Genomic DNA, 22,259 nt, shown 5'->3' on the forward strand with positions numbered 1-22,259 from the left:
CCTCCTTAAACCCACATACATCTTGAAGTGAGTTAAATATTCGTGTCAGACAATAATGCTAATGAGTCAATGCTAATATGAGTGCTCCATGGAAATGGAGAGAATGGACACATCAGCATGTTCTTGGATAATTTGGAAAATTTTCCTCAGACTGTGATATCACTCTGTTGCTCACTTTCAGTAGTTACTTCTCTCATACAGGATGTTCCAGAAAAATGTCTACACACACTTTGAATAATTATAAAGGCAGTGTTTATTGAAATACATTTCATTTTCATTTAACAGCTATTAGCTGTTAAAGTGTGAATACATTTGCGGGGGGACACCCTGTATTTTATGCAGCCCATAGTAGGTACTTAGATGATTGAATGAATAAAGGAGCTTACTCCTGACTGTGCTGCCACATTACTATGCACATTTCATGAATGGTAGATACTTTTATATCCAATTAATATCCAATCCTGTCCCATTTTCTTGTGGTCTTCCCTTAGTTTATATTTCCATAGTAGCACCCAAAGACCCCCGCAATAACAAGAATAAAATAAAAGTTTTAGGTCAGGAATTTCAGGATTCTAAGGGAACTGCCATATGTAAAGAAATATTAGCTTCAGGGATAAGCAGTATCATTTTGGGGATACTTTATAATAAGATATATTAAAAGTTCCCGGCTGAGTCAATGAAAGAAAAATACCACATGATCTCACTTATTTGTGGATAATAAAAAAACATTATAAACTGATGAACAAAAAGATAGATACAAAGGCAGTAAAGCATCAAACAGACTGTCAAATTACAGCGGGAAGGTTAGGGAGAGGTGGGGGAAATAAGAGATCAACCGAAGGACTTATATGCATGCGTATAATGAATAACCAATGGATGCAAAACATTGGGGGGTGAGGGCGTGTATAGGAGTGGGGTGGGGGGGCAATGGTAAGATAGGTACACATATAATACCTTAATATAAATAAATAAATTAATTAATTAATAAATTAATTAATTAAATTAAATTAAATTAAATTAAAAAAATAAAAGTTCCCGGCTGGTGTGGCTCTGTGATTCAGCCTTGACCCATGAACCAAGAGGTCCCTGGTTCCATTCCTGGTCAGTGCAAATGCCAGAGTTGTGGGCTGGATCCCCAATACAGGGCATGCAGGAGGCAGCCGATCAATGTCTCTCCCTCATTGATGTTTTCATCTCTCTATCCCTCTCCCTTCCTTCTCTCTAAAAAATCAATAAAAACATTTTTTAAAAAGTTATGTTAAAAGTAAAAGTCAGTACATAAGTTCTAAATAAGGTAATCTTAAAAATATTTTAGTCACCTTTTACAGAACTTTAAAGTACATTTAATAAATTGCTATTCCATCAGCAACTGTCATTTACTGAGCATTTACTATATGCTAGGAATCATGTTATATTCTGGGATTCAGAGATGTTCAAGATAGCTTTTGCCTTTGTGGCAGTCATGTCCCACTGTGGAAGACATAACCCATAATGTTGACTATTTATACTAGAATTTTAAGATAAATTTAAATGCCTTAAATAATATATCCAATTTTTGAGGTACCTAAGATCTTCCATAATATTATTAGGACCTGGGGCATCTGCAAATTGTAGTACTTGTTAAATTTACTCATAGAACATTTACACATAGTACAGTTCCTAAATTGCTTTTATCTGTTTTCAAATCTATATATAATTTTGAATATCAAGTATATCTTTCCTCATTTCATAAGGATATTGTAACCAATGTAAGCTTTTTAATTGTACATGAGAAGTGTTACTATAAGAATGTCACAGTTTTACAATAAGGTCTTGCCTCAACTAGACCAACTATATTAATAGGAATTCTTTTGCACTATGGGATCCACAATTATGTGTGTCTTAAGTAGGAATTTACTCTTCTCACATGACAAAAAAAAAGACACCCATAGGAATGAGCAATAAACTAGCATTAATTTATGGCTGAAATGTCAGGGTCAGAACCTCTGCAGCTTTCTTGGCCTTTCTCTTATGGGTATAAGGTGATTGCTGCTGCTCCATAGGTTGCTCTCAGGTTTGAAACAAAAGGAATGAATAAGGGCCTTGCCAGTTGAGTTTATCAAGATAGCTCTCCAGATTTTGCTTCCATATCATTTTGTAGAACAATGTCCACAGGACCAACCCTTAAATACAAAGGAGATTGAAAATATAAGTACTTAAACGTCCCATTCTCTGGAGTGCAGACACATATGAGAAAAGGGGTTAGACATGGTGTTGGGTAAACCAACCAAGGGTGTCCTCACGCCAAGTCAGAATTCAAGTAGCCACCTGGTTTTCTTCTCAACTCTTGACTTAAATAACTAGGCATTAAAGTGATAGCTATCCAAAACAAACAGAGAAAACTATGAACACATCAAGAAGGAAATGGAGGTCCAAGAAATGAAGTGACTCTCCAAAGGTGTGTGAGAAAGGCCTAGCTGTGAAACCCACAGAAGCCAGAACCAAGCCAGGAGAAGTCCTAGGTCCACAGGCATGGTAATCAGTTCCTTTTTCTTTCTTGCTTCTTCTCCTTTAAGCTGTTGGATTCAGGATCCGGTGGTATTTTACGTGACCTGTGCTGGGTATTTTGGAATCATGTTTTTACTGAACGTTGCTATGTTCATCGTGGTAATGGTGCAGATCTGCGGGAGGAATGGCAAAAGGAGCAACCGGACCCTGCAGGAAGAGGTCTTACGGAACATGCGCAGTGTGGTCAGCCTGACATTTCTGCTGGGCATGACATGGGGTTTTGCCTTCTTTGCTTGGGGACCCTTATATATCCCTTTCACGTACCTCTTCTCCATCTTCAATTCATTACAAGGTAAGATAAATGGTACCTGAATAATTTCCACTTTCTAATTTTGTCATATTTGCAAACAGCTTCATTGTTGGATAAACGCCACACTAAGTTTCTACTATTCCAACTGCATAGTTTTGGGCATGGGGTAGGTATTCATGAAAAAGGTATTGAATGGAAAATTGAAGTAGAATGTCAGTTTGTTTATTTTCAGAGACCCAGGACAGTACCTGGCAGATAGTAGGTCCTCAGTAAACATATGTTGTCGCATGACTGAAAATGGGCAGGAGGTGCCAAGTTTAAAGGAGTGCACAGAGAGATCACTTTCACCCTTACAATTTTGCTGAGTGTCAGTGCTGCTCCTCAAGAACCTCTTCCCTTGTGGTGTGCTATTCTTGACCTGCAGAATTTTTAGACTTTATGCAGGGACAGAGCAATTCACCTTGATTCCTTGGCTGCTTGTTTTTTTCAAAATAAATACTAATACTTTAGTTTAAAAATGCTCATTTTTTTCATGATATATGACAATTAGTTCCAGTTTAACAAACACTTGCCAATGGCCTGCATTGTACAAAAATTCAAGGCTTCCTTCAAGGAGCTCCCTGTCATATTCCTGATTCCATAATACAAACCCTAGTGTACATATGATGAATTTAACTTTAAGTTTAAGGGAATATATATTTTTAATTAAATGTCATTCTTCAAGACATTGGATATACTCTATTTTTAAAAACTTCCTAATGTTCTGAAGTACCAGGAGGTCCCAACTCCAAAAGGAATGAGGTGACAATGTTTGGAATCTTTCTGAGCAGGGCAGTACTATTAGCCTACCTGAAATTACTGGTATGTCCTTATAGGTGTGGCGGGGAAGAAGAGCTGACTAGTGCAAGCTAGACAAATCTGTGCAGGAGTGGAAAGTGGTAGAAATCAAGTTTGTGCTACTCACCAAATGAGATGCCTAGGCAGGTACTCCCTACAGGTGTGTGCTAAGAGAAGTTTATATTTTCCTGCGGGAGAGTGTTTACTGCTTTGTATTGTACAGATCTGCTTTGCTTTTCCTCTTAGGTTTCCCATTAGCTCATGAGCTCCTGAAAAAAAAATCCTATAGTTGGTGCTGAACTATTCTTTATTAAAAGAATAAATGGATTGCTGGATAAAGAAAGGGAGGGTCTTTGGGTATGACCTAAATCCAACTTGAGGATCCTCTGGCATAAATCCACATTAATTAGTTCAACAAATTTTATTCAGGGTCATTCTCCCATAACAGAGGAAATATGTGGGCTCATTATCTTCAGCAAATAGGATAATAAGCCTCAAGTGCACCTCCAAAAGGTGGAAACTGAAGAGGTAGCCTATGCATACATCTTCATTGGGATCTAGCTTCATAAAGTGATTTTTCCTGTATTTAATCTGTTCTGTAATATACAACATAAATGTGCCTAGATAAATATTGACAAAAATGTTCATTACCATTAGAGATTCGATGGTTTTATATTTCAGGATTGTACATGAAAAGCACATTAATCTGCCAGCCCAACCTAGTTTTTGCTTGTAGAATTTCCTGGCAGTTTCTATAACCTCCAAGAGCCATGCTGTCTGTTCAGCTGTTTCCATTCATGAGAAATGGGATGTTTTATTTTTCCCAGCATAGGTCTTCTGTCAGGAGGGGAAAAATTTTATAAACCATCGTCAAGTTATATCCTTCATAAATCACTGACTTTTAAGACTAAATTTAAATTATATAAATTCAGAACAGATTTTGCACATCTAATGATATTAAAACACCTCCTAAAAAGAAAATTAAAATTAAAAGGCAGGGATACATAGCATGAGCCTACCAACAATTGCTTACTGGCCAACCCTGTACAAACACTACTTAAGACACCATGGGAAGGCACTTAATGGTTTTGATTTGAGCCATTTTCTGAATCTTTCAAGAGAGGTTTGTTGTTAAAAGTATATGCTTTTTTAAAAGAAACATGGCATTTAGACAATTTAAAGAAACAATTCAGTAAATAAAAAATGAGCTCAGGTAGTACTAGGACTACATTATGTCTATTTCTTTTCTTTCTGATATTCTTTATTCCAGAAAAAAAAAAGCAACAAGAAAAACTTGATGTGATCCCTTTGCCTCATGGAGCATATATGCTAGTAAGAGAGATTGACATTAACCAATTATGTCACCATATAAAAGTACCTGGTGGTGTTAAGAGCAATTGAGAGGAGACATGAATTCTAAGCTGAACTATGAAGGATCAATAGGAATTAACTAGGTGAAGGCTGGGAGCGGAAGTGGGGAAGAGAATATTTCAGGTAGAAGGCACTTCATGTACAAAAAATAAAAAAAATTTGTATAATAAGTCCTCACTTAATGTGGTTAATAGGTTCTATGACTGTAAGCAAAACGATGTATAAGGAAACCAATTTTACCATAAGCTAATTGATATAAACTAAAGTTGAGTTCCTGTGGCATCTCATCAACATTATAATGAAATGACATTATTCAAGGATCTGCTGCGGTTGGTAATTATAACATCTGCTCAAGGAATTAATAGAAAGCTCATATAACCTGAGAACCGAGAAAGAGCAGGAGAGTGAGAGCAGTGTGGCACAAAAGGGAGTCCGGGTCTAGATCAGACGGCCCTGTGTTTTCTTTATGAGAGCAATGCGAAGTCTTTGGAAAGTTTTAGGCCTGTGAAATGACATGATCAGATGTGCATCTTGTAAAGGAATCTGGATATAATATAAAGAATGGATTAGAGTAGCCCAGTAGCGTCTGTAGGGAGAGTAGAGAGGAAGCTATTGCAATGGTCCAGGTAAAATAACGTGGTACAGTATTTTAGATTGTGGTGCGAATGGGGGAGCTGGAGAGATGTGAGAAGGAATCAAGAGAAATTTAGGAAGTATGCTTCTACAAAACACTCATCATTGGTTTGTTCATTAGAGTAAACTCTGATGTTTCTAATGCTTTGGGTAAAAGGTCTTTTTATTAATGGAATCTTATAATCCATTGAAGCCTATCATTATGAGACTTGGCAATGGCCAAAGACTGAGAATGTAATACAATATTCTGAAAACTAAAACTATGCCAAACATACTTTAATTTTCTCAGACTTAGCTCATAGTTGAGCATCTGAAAATTAGCAGGGTTTTCATCATGAATGCCCCAAGTTATCAATTGATAATGAATGGCTATAGTACTATAGACGTGGCACCTGTGTTTGAGCTGAGTCTACAGTGATGTCATAACGTGTATATCACAGGAGTGACTTTTGCTCGCAGTTTTTTTCTAACTTTTGTGTAAGTCTTTAAATACTTGATTAAAGCATTTAAATTATTAAAAATAAATATATATTTTATTTGGTTAAAATAGGCTAAAATTTTTAGAAATAAATGTATATATTTTTAATATATGTATGTTTGTATACACATACATATGTACATGTGTAATTATTTGGGTACTCACATAAATCTGTATAGCCTATAACAGTTTTATAAATGCTTTATTTTTTATATGTTTTATTTTTGCTTTTAATGTTTTCTATTTTTATTATTTTATATATTTTTTATTTTTATGTATACTTATAACTGTACATTTAATGGCAATAGATATCAGAAAATTATTATAATCTGTGTGGCTATAACTGGAAATTTACCTACTTGATTAAGCAAATGAAATCATGAATTGAATCAAGGCTAAAACCAAGTTCATTATTATTTTCTAATTTTCCACAGTGTATCATTTTTTTCTTTTTATTTTGCCTAGTTCACTTGTTATATATTAATTTTCATCTAATTTTTTTCTCTACGATGAAAAGATAAATATATCTTCTCTAAACATGGTGGAATTCCATACCTATCTGCTTTTGCTATCCTTTCTGCTTTCCCAGGATAAAACTATCAAATTTTATTTTTTTTCTAAAGAATACAACTTGAGAAAAATTGTATGGCATACAAATTGCTATTCAAAAGGGAACAGATGTTTGATAAAAGTATACCATAACTCACATGCCTGCGAACCTTAGCCTTCATTTCAACAAATACATAATTCATCCTAAAGAAATAAAAGGCAGCTCCCTGGTTGCTGAGGAGCTCTTGACCAGAATCCTGATGGCATCTCTGTCCCTTGGCAATGGCAATGCACTTATAGGATTGAATTATTGCTCTAAGGTGCAGCATATGCACATAGCTGCTCCTTATACAAGGGATGAACATATCTCAGACTTTATATATTTCCATTAACTGTACAAAAGTATGTGACACTTTCAATTAGATTAGGCTTCTTCAATGTATAGGCAAGTTTACCTCTTCTAACAAGTTCATCAGGATCTAAAGTCTAGCCCCATACTAAGAGCTCAGTCTTCAACTTTTCTTTTCCAGGCATGAGAAACAACATTGATTAATAGTCTCAGGTGTCATCAGCCCATATTCTGTACATGTATATGACAACATAATACAATGCAACATGTGGTTCTATCAGTGGAAACTGTGATGGCCAACACAGAAGGGCATTATCAGCCTGCTCAGATATGTTTGCTGTTAATTAATTTGATAACATTAAGATACCAGAGCAACAGAAATGACATATTTGTTTAGCGCATTGTTGTTTAGTCCCATAACATCTGTCATCTGATGTAATTCTTGCAGTAAGTCTGGAAGGTAGAGGGTATATTCTCCATTTTATAGAATGAGAAACAGGCTCACGAGAGTCAGTGACTTTCCCAAGATCAGTTTGAATCTGATATTGTAATATTTGCAATGTAGCATATGTGGAAATAAAAAGGTACATTATTAGAGGCCAGAGCATAAACAGGAGATTAAAACAAAGTACTACCCTTATAATTTTTTATTGGAAAGTTTCTAGGAAGTGAATATTTGCCTCCACTAAAAACACCTGTTAGTAAATATATGTTTAATGAATAAATGTGAATTTAATCTCTTTTCCTTATTCATCAAAAATCATTAAGGAAAATATATTTATTATTTTAATACTTTTGGTAAACTAAGAATATTAAATCAAATTTTCCAACCCATGGCTAGAAGCCTCCTGAGAGTTAAGCTGCGCCATAATCACACGTACAACACACAGTGAATTGGCTCCAAGGCAATGAACTACCTTTATACCCAAAGAGCTGAAATGACATTGTGTTGGCTGAGACATTACACACAGCAAGGAAATAAATTACTCATCTTCTGGCATGAAATTTTGTGCCACAGAGAAGTCATTTTCTAAGGGGCACCTTGGTAGTATGAAAGGAGGATTCAGGAGGTTCCTAAACCTGAAGGATCCCCAGCCCAGCAGGCAGCTGGCTATGTCTGTGAGACAACAGAACAAATGAGCTGTTCGGAGATTTGGACTCAAGCTTGCTGGGAAGCTCAGAGGTGACCTTTTCTGTCAAAAGTCAGTTATGTAGAGCACGGGGCCTCTTTTGCCCAAATGCCTGCTTTGATGAATTCTTGACTGATTTTCCCTTCAAATCTCCAGAACCACTTATCACTCATCATTACCCGTTCTGATTCTATCCCACATCCCTGACATTACCTGTATCTGCAATCTTCCCCTTCACCATGTTTCTGGTACTTTCTTATCCAGGGTAAGAAGAAGTCAGTTTAGGCCATTTGTCAGAATTTATTGATGGCAATCTTGCTGAAAGTGTCAATGGCCTTTAGTTGGTTAAGAACTCATTAGGAGATGAGGATTCTAGGTTTTGTTTTGTTATTCTTCACCAGATTTCTTGAAAGTGACCTTTTAGAGCGGTAAAAGAATCACAATCTGTATTGCCCCAAAATTTTGCTGTGTAGCATTCATTTTCATATCCAAGGGAAACAGTTTTTTTAAAGCTTTTGATAATCAGGCTAAAGATCTGAGAACATCCCGTTGGCCACTCATCTTACATCTGCCCCAGAAAGCCACATGTCTTTGCCAGAATCAACCAAAGGGAGTGAGTTCCATGTGGGTGCCAGATTCCCAGCCAAAATATTGAGGCTAAGATGCTATTTTTTTTCCCTAAATAAATAGTTAAGTAGCTCTTATAAAGACAAAGGTGAAACACAAGCCCATACAATCTACAGTGAATATAATGCCAATACTTACAAGTAAGCTTTTGCTCCCCCCAAATATGATACTGGAATGTGTCCTAAGGTAGGTGAAAGGAGGAAGTATAAAAAAGCAAATCCACTACTTGAGATTTTTCAGAATGTTTGTGACTCCAAGTTTAGAGCACTCTCGGGTGTCCGGTTGCCATATTTGCTGACCCAGCCTTGGCCTGTGGTCTTGCTTCTCTCAGAGGCTTTGAGGAAGTGGATTCCTCACGTTTCCTCCCTAGGCAGGATCCATAGGCAGGCCCACCTTCTCACATACTTTGAACATCCTTCATCCATCACAATTGAAAATATTATTTATTTTAAATGAGGAAATTGTAAAATTTACCAAGAATTAAGACATCTTGAATTCACATATTGCTCTAACTTTTTTAAAGTGAGCAGATACTTCTGATTGACTAATGGAAGATGGAGGTAAAGAAAGAGAAGGCAGGGGTGAGGGTGGGATAAGCAGGTAAGGACTGGTCAAGAATCTGTTCAATTAAAGTAGGTTTAAACCTGACAAGTGTGGCTCAGTTGGTTGGGTGTCATCCCATTCACCCTCACCAAGAGGTTGCTGGTTCCATTCAGATCAAGGCACAGGACTGGATTGTGGGCTCTACCCCAGTAGGGGGCGTGCAGGAGACAGCCCATCAAGGTTGTGCTTTCACATTGAAGTTTCTTCTCCCTTCCTCTCTCTAAAATATCAATAACTATTCTTTTAAAAAAGGTATTTAAAGTAGGTTTAAGTTTTTGTTTTTCTTCTTGTTCTAGCAGGAAGTCTGGGTTCCTATAGGTAAAATAAAGAATCCAGGCAGTTACCAAGCTAAAGAATTTTTTTCTAAGGAACTTTGGCTTAGAGTCATCAGACTGGTGGTTTTTCAGGCTACCATTCACCAATATAGGACCATCATGAACTCTGTTTTGTGAGATATAAAGGTTTCATGAAACTAGTGCTAGCCTGTCAAGATGAAATAAGGGCTTTAACTCTGAATTCAGTCTTTGAGCCATTTTAGCTTCCAAACTTTTATGGGCAATGTTCCCTCTCCCTGATCAGTTAGATAGCTGTAAGACACACGATGAAGAGCAAAGGCTGAGTATTCTGGTCCCCAGTCACAGCTAAGAAAGCTAGACAAACAGGTGTTATGAAGAGCCTCTGAGGCGCCGTGTGGTTGATATGAAGATTCTCAAAGGGAAAATATTTGACAGAATGGGAGCGGAGATGGGAGTGAGAAATCAGACATAGTCCCTTGGATGTAAACATACAACCCTTAATGATTTTAGTTCTGCTTCTGCACCCATATCTGTAAGTAATTAGGATGAAAAACCCTCAAAATTGAAGAGGGATAACCATCTGTTTTCTCACTTTGGCCTCCAATGGTCTTGGCTCTCTGGTTATATCTTCTACTCTTCCTGTCTGAAGAGTTTGACTTTGCATACGTTTACTCTTCCGGATGGATACCTACTACATTTCCCACAGTGGAGCTCTACAAGGATGTTTTGTCCTGAAAGAATTTGGCTATATTTATTGCCAGACTAACCTAAATTCAGATGAAAGGGGCTGGTTATCACAAATGGTAAAACAATCTATTATGAAAATTCTGTTCTGATTTAAAGTAGAAGTGTGTCTCACGACAAAAGAATTTTCATACTACCTTGGAACTTAAGAATATATTCATTCATAAGAATTCTAATTTCTTATGCCTATTATCTAATTGTGTCACACCGCATCACAATTCAGAGTGGGAGATGGAGATGAATTTAAGTGACTTCTCTTCTGTCACATAATTTTAGAGGTGATGTATCAGATTTAAATCTGATTTGTGTACCAGTGTCTCTTAAAGTTCTTGGATGCCAATGTATTTCCAGGAAAATGTGGTTGCTTAAAGATAGGAATGTCATCTAATTGCTATATAATTCATTATGATTTAAGACAGCAGCGCACAATCTAAAAGATGGTTTCATGAAGTTCGTTTTATCTTACATTTAACCTTCTCCTCTGTGAATATAGTCAGCATGAGATCCCCAAATAAGTCACTTTTTAGTATCCCCGCAAGGCCAAAAGAACAAGTCTGAGAACCGGTTTCCTCCAGGATGTACCACATTTATAAAAACTACTGAGTGTTAAAGGAAGCAACTTCTAGCAAAGTTCTTCTCTAAATTGAAAGAAGTCATTTGCTCAGTGCAGGGCCCTACACTGAGCAATGCCTGGATTAATGCCTAGGAAAGAATGCCCTCAACTGGAGTTTATAACCTCCTTCCAGCTCTAATATGTGATGTTGTTAAACAGTGTTTAAGAACACATGCTTACCTGTATTTTCAGCTGTGTGACAAAAATACTTCCAGGAACAAGTCCCGCAAATTCTGCCCCAGCCAACAAACACAGAGTGCACCTGAGATGGAGAGGGCCCCCTCCTCTCCGCCACACAGCCTCCTTCATCTGCGACCTGTGCCGACCCTACCACAGGCTCCACACTGCTGCCCTCTTTACTCTGAATTGCCACCACCTCTTAAAAACTTAAAAGGATCTGTTAACCAATTCAAATTATTTATTTTGGTGATTCACACTTTCAGGGATACAAAGCATGTTTAGTTATTAAAGGGATTTTCTGTGTCAGCAAACTCCCAAGGGAATTGGGGGCTGTAGGTGTGGGAGGCTTTGAAAAACAGCCATTTAGTCAGAGTGTGACCTCCCCAAGGGCAGTTGTAGTGGCGTAGTGGATGTGGGTTAAGAGAAGAAATGAGAAACAGCAAAAGTTAACCATTTCAAGAAATTGTATTGGGAAGGGAATGGAGAAGTTGGAAGTTTGGGGTTAAAGGAGAAATTACTGTTTGTTTTTAAAAGAGGGTTACTAGAATATTCTTGTAAGTAATGTGAATAACCAAGTATAGAGGAAGAAACTGGTGAAACAGTAAAGAGAAATTAAAAAGCAGAAGCAAATTCCTTGAAAAGTTAAAAGATATTAGCTTCCAAAGCACAAATGATGCAGTTAGCTTTTGATAGGTGCAAGGAGTGACCATAAATAAGAGGACCATTTCACAGTACAGAAATATTTCTGCATTAAAATGTTGAGAAACTAAAACAGGTGAAGCCACATAAATTGGCTGCTTTGTGGCCATTTTTTGACCTGCAAAAATACCATTTTTCTATGGCCCAAACTTATATGCATACATAAAATAGCTTAGAATACACAAATGGAAATAGGTGATGAGAGGATGTTTTCTGTTTTTCATATTCTTTTCTAAATTTTGTGAAATATTTTCACATAATCTTAAAGCAAATATAAGGGACTTATTAAATATCTCTTAAATTGAATATTGCTTTACACTTTAGGTTATAAGGAATGCTGAACAGAACAGGCAAAGACAAAATCAGATACAAGTAACAATTCTGGTTTTATCTGAGCCTCTGTGTTCTTTACAAAAGGTTTAAAACGTCTACCACATCCTGCAAGATTCCTCAGTATCTTTTCCTCTTAGCGACTCATATATATAAAAAGTTTAAATTAGAATGAATCCACGTGCTTCATAAGATTTATCTTTAAAACGTGTCCATTGGCTTAAATGTTAATATTTTCTTTGGTTGCAGGCTTATTTATATTTATTTTCCACTGTGCGATGAAGGAGAACGTTCAGAAACAGTGGAGGCGTCATCTCTGCTGTGGTAGATTTCGGTTAGCAGACAATTCAGGTAAGGGGCAAGCTGATAACTGGTTTTTACGTCTAAGAGCAATAGTGGGAAGTGTTTCATCGCCAGAGAAACCTAGTTCCAGTGGTAGCAAGTTATAAAGGTGGGTATGTGACGATGCTTGGTTGGAGTCTTAGTATATTAGGAATTCAAGAGATCTGAGGCCTCTGGGCATGACCCTTCTATTTGGCAAAGGAGAAGCATGAAATCCACACAGGTTAAGTGGGCTGCTCAGGCTTCATGTCTAATTTAGTAAGTCAAATGTCCAGAAGTTCCACTATGCCACTGTCACCTGTCCACATTTTTGAGGTTCTAATTTTACATGATTAGGCCAAGAGATTTTTTTCAATACTGTAAAATGAAATACCTAATAAAAAGTATGACCTTTTTTTATTACCATCAGTGGTTACATCTCACCCTTAGGATATTAAAGTAGGATTTCAAACAATATTTTACACAGGGTGAAAGTAAAAAACTTACCTACTTCTTCAGTTTGTTGTTTACATCGAATGCTCTAAGTGTTACTTAAATAGTGTAGTGCTGAGTCTTCAGGCCATATTCCCCCTACAGCAAATTCATGGAGAGATGTCATTTCTTTCAGACTGGAGTAAGACAGCTACCAATACCATCAAGAAAAGTTCTGATAACCTAGGAAAATCGTTGTCCTCAAGCTCCATTGGTTCCAATTCAACCTACCTTACATCCAAATCGAAATGCAGCTCTACCACCTACTTCAAAAGGAATAGTCACACAGGTGAGTCCTGCCATGCAAAGGTGCTCTCTGATACAGTTCTCATCACATTTTCACTGACAACATGGGCAATGTAGACAAACATTTACTTGAAGACCTTATCCAGCACCTTTGTAGATGTTTTGTCTTTTTTTTAGATTTTATAACCTAAATTGAATCTATATATCCATAGTGTCATTGGCTCTGAATATTATCGTGATTGCCTCCAATGCAAACTTAGTTTTCTTTTAAAAAATTATAGTATCTTGTTTAACAAGTTACTTGTTTTATTTTAAAATAGTATATAAAAATTGAGTTGAGATTATTTCAACATAGTATGAAAGTTACTTGGCAAGCTTGCATGGGAACAGAAAGAAACACCATCCAGGATATATGTTACCTTTAGGATTTAAATCTTTAAACACTGAAAATGTGATTGGCAATTACTGTTTGAATCACTGATTAAACAAAAAACAATTATGAAAGAATAGAGGACATCATATTTGGGAAGGAATACAAGATGGTGAGAAATACCGTATCTTTGTTAATCTCCTGTATATTCATAATATTTACAATGATCACACATTCTAACACTAAGCATGAAATGTACAGTCCTGGAGACAACATGGAAATAAAGATGATTTTGCAATATTGATAGCCAGTGACCAGTGAGATAAGATGTAATCTTTTAATAATTTCAAAGGAAAATAGCAGAATTGCCACTTTTAAATACTAATTAAACCTCAAATAGCTATCAATATTTAGCACCCAGCACTTTCCTAATTATGATGTGTCCAAAAGGATAATGCAAATAACCTTAATTTTGAATTTGTTTAGCTATTGAACATAAACAGAGGTAAATGGCACAGAGAAGATTCATCTTTGGCTTTTTGCAAATAGGGAGTGTGTTGTGTGATGTGTAAATGTTCACATTGCAAACACTTGAATTTCAAATGACAGTTATGTATATTTGAATCCTTCCACCTGCCCCTGCTTGCACCTCTGTCGATGCCTCACCAGTGGAATAGCCACTGCCTGGGATTCAAGATAGCACCGTAGAAACATGTTTGAGTGTATAGAGAGTTTGTTAATTCCAAAATTAATTAAGAAAAGACCTGAGAACTTGGAACAGTTAGGAGATTCTTGGAGTAAGGATGTTTAAGAAAAGCTATAAACTCCCTTCCAGAATAAGGTACAGGCTTTTAGTTCTGTACACAAATAGCTTTGCCTAAAAATAAGAGGTCTCTGCTCCCCTGCTGTGTAATAAAATTAATAACAGGGGTTATTTGAGACAGTCTACAATAGATTATTCTACCTAATTGGTAGTTTTCCAGTACAAATTATCTTTTGTTTATAATGAATGAGTGTTTTACTTAATATTCTCAACCTCAAAATTAGCTACTCATTTTGCATCCCCCTCAAAAACACAAATAGTTTATACATGATAAGCCAGTTATGACTGAATAAGAATTAGATTGGATTATCTTACCCCTAACACAGCTGAGAATTGCTAGCCTAAACAACTGCCACTATAAAAATGGGAGAGAAGACAACAAGGTAGATAATTTGGAACAGGGGGCATTTTGGAAGCATTAGCGAAATACTTGAAAATATTAAGGATCTTGGGAAAACTCACTAAGAGATGAAAGGAAAGGGAGATAGATACCAAAGAAAAACTACTGTTTCAAAACATTGTATATGTTTTTTTAAAGAATTTATTAATATTTTTCTGCTTGCCATAATAAAACTCTTGGCATTAAATGGGTTCTTGTCTACTGGCATCAGGATATAGTCAGCTATATGACATACTTCTATGATATAACACATTCTGGTCTCCCATCAACTGACATACAAATGGCCTTCTGCTACCTAGCCAGTTCTCAGTGGGACGGCTGGTGTACTTGGGTCACTTGGAGTATGCAAGGAGTCACTGCATATCATCATGGATATCTAGTTGGTTTATTTCTTGGAATTGATCTAGAAATTCATATGTTTATGGTGTAGATAATGTCTTCTAAGAGCATTCCTTCAACAAAAGTGGATCATTCAGGTAAACCTTTATTATTTTTTTGAATGCATGATTTTTTTGCAAGGTAATAAGAGAATATTTGCATGAATTAAACTAAGACTCTTGCTGCACCAGCAAAATTGCTTGTTCTTTACAATATTTCTCAGCTAGCACAATGACATTCCTGCCCTGGGCTGGAATTTCTGAAATTTCAAGTGGTTGTTTGCTGTGCTGGCTCTTGTCTGCATGGGGTTGTCTGCAAGCCTTCTAGGAAATGTACCATGCTCTGGAGTTAGTAAATTTCATACCAAGTACAGTAGCAACAAAATAAAAGCAGTGCTTAAGAGGTTTGTGTTAGAAAGGTGTAAAGTGAAATTCTTTACTTTTTCATTGCTCTGATGAATTACTGGAGTTGTCATGGTACATTCATAGAAGACATAAAATAGAATTTATCAATTTCTATCCTGCTTTTTGAGGATTCTTACCTGCTTAAAACTTCAGCACAGGTCAAACAGTAGTTCATTTCCCTAGCCCCTGGTTTTCAAACTTGCAACTATAATCAAAATCCATATTGCCCATATGTAATAATCTAACCAGAGGAGTGGTAACTGCATATACAGGGTGGGACAGAAGAAGGTTTATAGGTGTTCAAATGGTAAATAACACAATGGTTAATAAATAATAGCAAGAATAAATTCTGTTTTGTGTATTCACAACTGTAAACTTACTTTTGCCCAACCCTGTTTTGATATAACAGACCTTGTTCAGAATTTCTTTTATTAGGATGTGAAGACCCAGAAAATTGGGTCACATATTGGGAATGGAGCTGGTCAAAATCTCTAAAAGCTACATGACCCTAGATTCAAGCTATGAACAAAGCAGAATGAATATATCCTTGAAGTTCCTTTGTTTTCTGAAAACATCAGGCAAAAAAATTGTTCATTACTGAAATTTAATTCAATAGAAAAATCCCCAACAGAAAACCAATGGCTAGTGAATGTATGAACTGAAGGAAAACACAGAACCAATCAGCTTGCCCAGAGTTAAAAGTGGGAGGGCCTTTATACAATGAATGCCCTGAGCCTTTTTCTCACCAATCCTGGGGCATAATCATTCTGCCATGCTTCTATCTGCCCATTCTTCCCATAAACCATCCATTTTGCTTCCTTTAGTGTGGAATGAACACACCATTTCCAATTTCAGCCTTCATATATATATATATATATATAGTTTTTGTTCCAACACTAAGCAGTTGAACAATTTGTTATTTCCAAAGACAATAGATATAACTCTGATGGCTTTTACCAATTATTGAAGGATTTGTAATATTTTCTCACATACTGGGTCTAACTTACTCAAAACAAACAAACAAAAAAATGGCAGGATGTGAGCATTCCTATTTTGAAGCCACGATTTCTAGAAGTGGTTTTTCATGGTAGAGTTTTTGCTTCTTCCACAGTGACTAGAGAAGATACAACTGTAGGGAACTAGTATGTTGTAGATGGTCATATTTGCTCCTTCCTCAGTGTGAAATCTCTGTGGTTAATTTTAGGGTAGAATTTTTCTCCAAAGTGTGTTGGGAGAAGGAACAAGGAAGATACATACAAGATATTCATGAAGATAGCCATACGTATTTGTAGATAATGGGGCTTAATTGAGTTTCAGAACACTATCTGAGCCAATTTTAGAAGCTTTAGTGTCTGGGATATAATATTTAAATATATGGTATTGGGAGATTTAGAACAAAAATATATTTAGCAGTCCTTTATTTCTATCCATTGCTCTCATATTGTCAGTAATAATATAATTCTGAGATTAGCACAATTAATAAAAACATATACTTTAAATGTTTCTGATAGATAATTTTAATTTCTTTAATTTAAAAATAATTAATAAAACATTATTTTTTCTATTTTCCAATTACTTTACAAGGCAACCATTAGAAAATGTGTTCAAAATATCTTTTTTATGTTTATTTTCATTGACTTTTATTCTCAAAGTTCCTTTAAATTATAATTTATAAAAAATTTTGCCCTGGCTGGTGTGGCTCAGTTGCTTGGAGTGTCACCATGTATATTGAAAGGTTGCTGGTTTGACTCTGGTCAGGGAAGATACCCAGGTTATGGGTTCAGTCTTTGTGTGGCATGTATGGAAAGCAACCAATTGGTGTTCTCTCTCACATCAATGTCTCTCTCTCCCTCTCTCTCTAAAAATCAATATACACATCTTCGTGTGAGAATTTTTTTTTATTATGAGAAGTGTCATATATATAAAAAGTAGAGAGGATAGTATAATAAATCTCCTTCACCTACCCACTTTCCCTCTCTGTATTATTTTGAAAACATATCTTAGCCATCATGACATTTCTTCCATAAATATTTCAGCATCTTTTTATCCATTTGTTATATAACCTGTCATTTTTCCTTTTGAGCCTTGCCACATTTTTTCCTTTGCAGCAATTTTCTGATTATTTATCAGCTCTTTGAAAAATACCACTACAGGAACATTTCTTAAAACAAACTCCAACACATATTACTAGAAGGCAAATTGACATTGACTTATCCATAGGAATGCACTTTGAAGGTGAAAAATGTGAATTTTCAGTGCTGCCTATTACCTAACCTGACAACCAGAGTTTTATTTCCTTTCTGTACTTTTTTTTTTTAATGTGCAAAATACAGTGTCTAGTGTGGTGGCCCTTAGGCATTTCACCAGCTCTTCTTGCCTAATTTCTTGTATCATTTCTTACAGACAATGCTTCCATGGACAAGTCCTCATCAAAACTGACCCATGCTGATGGAGAACAAACATCAATCATCCCCGTCCATCAGGTCATTGATAAGGTCAAGGGTTATTGCAATCCTCATTCAGATAACTTCTATAAAAACATTATCATGTCAGACACCTTCAGCCACAGCACAAAGTTTTAATGTCTTTACTATAAGAAAGAGAAACGTGATCTGCAAGCAGTGAACACTGTGACTAGCAGATGTAAATGTGCCGTTACCTAGGTAACTGCATATCTATGAGGAATGTATTTTGTTAAAAAGGCTTTTATGAAATTCAAAATTTGTCTTTTCAGTGTATTTCTTCCATGGGGAAGTTTCCATCATCACTAAAACTTCAGCACTGAGAGCAACAGTATTCAGTAGCCACAGAAAAAAGGAATTTTTAAAATATAAAATTGAATTTGACTAATCAGAACTCAGGGGGAGACATTAAAATTAGAGAAGGGAGAGGCTGAGCTAGGGACAAACCCTACTTTAGAGCTCATTCACGCCCCACCCAATAGGTTTGGGTTTAGCCATTTGCTTCATTGAAATCCTTTTCAACAATCAAAGCATAATGATATTTCTAACTTTTGTGGATGCCTGCAAATGCTATTTCAGTGCTAGTTCCTCTTTTTTCATGAAATTTCGACCATAGATATGAAAGAATGTCTGACCTGAAGAACAGATAGGAATTTTTTCTTTTCATACCATTGTTTAACCTTCAGGAACATAACATTCTTAAGAAAGAAAGAATTCACCAAATTTTGACCTAGTTAATATGAGGCCATGCAAATTTATACTATTTTACTTATCCCATTCAAGACACAGAGTTTAAGGATCATCATTATCACTTAACCCCATACATTTGAATCAAGTTTAAAATTGATGGTTCATTAATGTGAACCTCCCAGTAGTTATTGAAGAATGAGTCTCTTATACCTCTGCTTTGCTCCTCTACTGAATATGGAGCCCACAGGCTCATGGAAGGAATGAGAATTTCCATTAGGCATGCTGTGTGCCATAGTTTCTCCCTTTTAGGAAATACAATTATTGAGACTCTTGGGTCCTCCCTTGCTCTGCAGACTTTAAGACATTTGCAATTGCACAAATGAAAAGCCTCTTACTTTCCCTTTTAAGAGTTTTGTTCCAAGGAATATAAACTGAGACAAATGGGTGACTTATCATAATCAAAATAATTTATAAACATGTGGGTCTACAATTGCAAGTGAAAAACTGTTTGTACATAAGTCCTCTGATTATAGGAGCCAGAGGAGGTCTGGTAAGATAGATGGTGTTATTTATGGATTAGGTTTCTGCCTACAAGCCATGCATAATATTAAGCAACTTACTTAACTTTCAAACTATTCTGAGTAACATGCTTGCTAGTGAATGTTTAGGAGACCACATTTTATTTGTTCTTAAATGATGGATTTGTATCCAGTTTCTTCCAGATCGGTCTCAGTACGTGCTGTACTCTTACATCTGCTCTGGGTTATCTGGGAAGTATCAGATTCTGGGAGGTGGCTATGTGTTGGGAAGTTGAGACATTCTGGAGCCAATCTGTTTAAAGGCAGCAGGCAGAACTGAGCACCTGGGGGCCTTTCCCTCTGTGCAGAAGCAGATAGCTCTCAGCCTGAGACGTAGCATCCAGCCTGTGCAGCCACCAAGGGGCCTCTCACCTTTTGCTGATCCTCAGTCATGAAGCTATTTGCCAGACTGAATGGAGAATAAGACAATGTGGGTGGATTTTATTACTGTTCCATATTGCAGCAGGGTGGAACACTGTCCCGGGTCACATGAGCACTTTCCAGCTTAGCTTCCACAGGGGAGGGGTGTACATAGTAGGGAAGGGTAGTAAATCTTCAAATCATGAAGATCCATTACAGGAGAGCCAGATCTTTCCCTGTAGGTGTATATTAACAGGCTGCTTATTCTGGCAGGAATTATATATAGATAAAAATTAATCTTAGTCACTGAATCTTCATATACTGTCCCCATGCCTTAGAGATTTGTGATAGAATTTAATTAGCTTCCTATTGTGAGATTTCTACCCAAAGTGCATATTGAGTTAACAGTGATTAAGAGGTAGCTACAAAAATGACTTTGATTTCTACTCATATTTATCCAGATCTGGGAAACCTTTTTATTCATATTTGAAAACAATGTCAGCTCCACTTTAGAAATGTCCAGTAACCAGGTAAAGAAAAATGGAAGAAACAGCTGAATAGAAACATTTGCAAGTGGATTTAAGACTGAGCCAATTTCTACCCTCAGTTCTAAGGATACAGTTCTCCCCTTCATTTAACCCCCTCAGAACAGAATTACAGTTCAATTACAGGAATGTAATTCTGTGGAGCCAAAATTTAGTTTCAGCTTAGCTTTGAGACTAATATCGATTCAGACTCTCTGGGATATTTTCTTCTTTAACCTTTAAAAAAACAAAACAAAAAACTCCATTGTATTGAATCAGTCTAACATCCTGAGTTATTTTGCCTTCTTGTCACCATTACTTGCACTGTAATGCTTTTCTTTGTTCACTGTTGTCATAGACATTTTTGTACATGTTTATTTATTTATGTTTATAAATGTCAGCTTGTTTTGTATCTTAGCTTTATATTGCCTGGCTTTGTTATTTTAATTAACTTTCTATTGGAGAGACTGTATATATATTTTTTCTAAGTACCTTGTGAAATAGATTTCCGTAGCAGTATCTTTACTTATGATGCATTTAAAGTGACTGTGAGTGCAAATTGGAATTAGTAGTGAGAAGCTACTGTAGCTGATTTGCCATTGTACTTATATGGAAATGTTTTTCAAATAAATACTTACGTTGTTTGTGTCCCAAACTATTCAATTCCTTTATGAGGGAATGTTTTTATTTCTAACTCTTAAATAGGAAAAGATTATTTGACAACTGGAAAACAACCAGCCTCTAATTAAGCTAATCACATGGACTACTTGGCCAAATCTCTGAGAATGAATATGTTACCAAAATCCAGTTTACTCAGGATTAATGCATTTTGGAGTTCTTAGATTTTAAGTTGGCTGATGTGAAGCCAAGCTCTGTGGAAGATTAAAAGTAATTGTAGGTCTCTTTTTTGAGGAAGTCTTCAGCATCCCAAAAAGGGAACTGAGTCAATATTATGTAGACGTTAGGTCCTAGGATGTTTTCTCACCATTTATAGTTTCTATTTTTATTGTTGGAGGCTTAGAAAATGACAGGAGTTCGCCAACTCCAGCTTCATTTGCATGATTAGAACAGAACACCTGCACTTCCTTTTGCGGTGATTATTTAGCTCACTTTCCTGCAGAGAGCCAAGGCCCAATTTGGCTTAAGCTGAAAGGTGCATTCGCTGGTCACTGCTAAACTGGTTCTGAGCCAAAGGTCACAACTCCTGGCCAAGCCGTGTTAAGAAAACAGGCAAGTAGTTGGTTAAGATTCATCTGTGAGCAGGTTACTTCAGAAAGCTTGGACCAGGTGGGAACTACTTATTTGACTTGCAGGCTGACCCGTGTTTAGAGTATTTTGAAATTTGAAAAAAATTGGGCTTTTTTTAGTTTTGGAAGCACATAGGTATTTTCAGTTGAGTAACATTCTACTTTTCTCATAGGAAAGAGTTGAATATTTCTCCCTCCTCCCCTCCAACTTTCCTTTTTCTCTCACTTTTTTCCTGTTTCTCCCTTTACCCTCCCTCCCTCTTCATTTTAAGGAAGAATACTTAAAGTAACAGTTTTCCTTTTCTGCTTCCCTAGAGAAAAATAAGAATAAATGTGAAGTATTGAAATGTCTGTATTTATATTCAATGGCCTGTCAAAAAGTGGGGTGGGGGGGGGGAAATGACACGTTTTATTACCACTGGCAATAATTTAAAATAAGTAATTTGAACCTGATAGAACAAAAATCTATAAACACAGTTGGGTGCCCTATACTTCTTTTCTATCTTGTAATTTTCACCACAATTTTATTGTGAGTGGTTGTTATTCCAGTCTTCCATTTGGTAAAAGTGGTGATTAAAGGTGGTAAGTAACCTACCTGTGGCCACAGAGAATGTTTGAGGAGGATTCAAACCTATGTCCATCAGACTTTGTGTTCACTCTTCTGTGTTAGAACCTAGTAGCCCCCTTCAGAGAACATGCAGCCTTGTGAAGGAAGATAATTCAAGGAC

General features: G+C 36.4%; 1 protein-coding gene across 5 annotated transcripts in view; it reads left to right on the forward strand.

Moving 5' to 3' along the window:
- The window catches only part of ADGRG6 (adhesion G protein-coupled receptor G6), a 147,441-nt gene extending 126,505 nt beyond the window's left edge, over nt 1-20,936 (forward strand). For 3 of the 5 annotated variants that reach the window (XM_080667129.1, XM_080667127.1, XM_080667128.1), the window contains 4 exons: nt 2,556-2,839; nt 12,486-12,587; nt 13,186-13,338; nt 18,074-20,936. In XM_080667129.1, the coding sequence (XP_080523255.1) occupies nt 2,556-2,839; nt 12,486-12,587; nt 13,186-13,338; nt 18,074-18,252 (718 nt within the window). In that variant the 3' untranslated portion in view covers nt 18,253-20,936. Of the gene's footprint in view, nt 1-2,555; nt 2,840-12,485; nt 12,588-13,185; nt 13,339-15,318; nt 15,365-18,073 lie in introns of all 5 variants that reach the window. The other 2 variants (XM_080667131.1, XM_080667130.1) reach the window with 1 other exon arrangement.
- Nucleotides 20,937-22,259: the final 1,323 nt, after the last annotated feature.

Source organism: Plecotus auritus, assembly GCF_963455305.1.
Source record: "Plecotus auritus genome assembly, chromosome: 4".
In the NCBI taxonomy this organism is placed as follows: Eukaryota; Metazoa; Chordata; class Mammalia; order Chiroptera; family Vespertilionidae; genus Plecotus; species Plecotus auritus.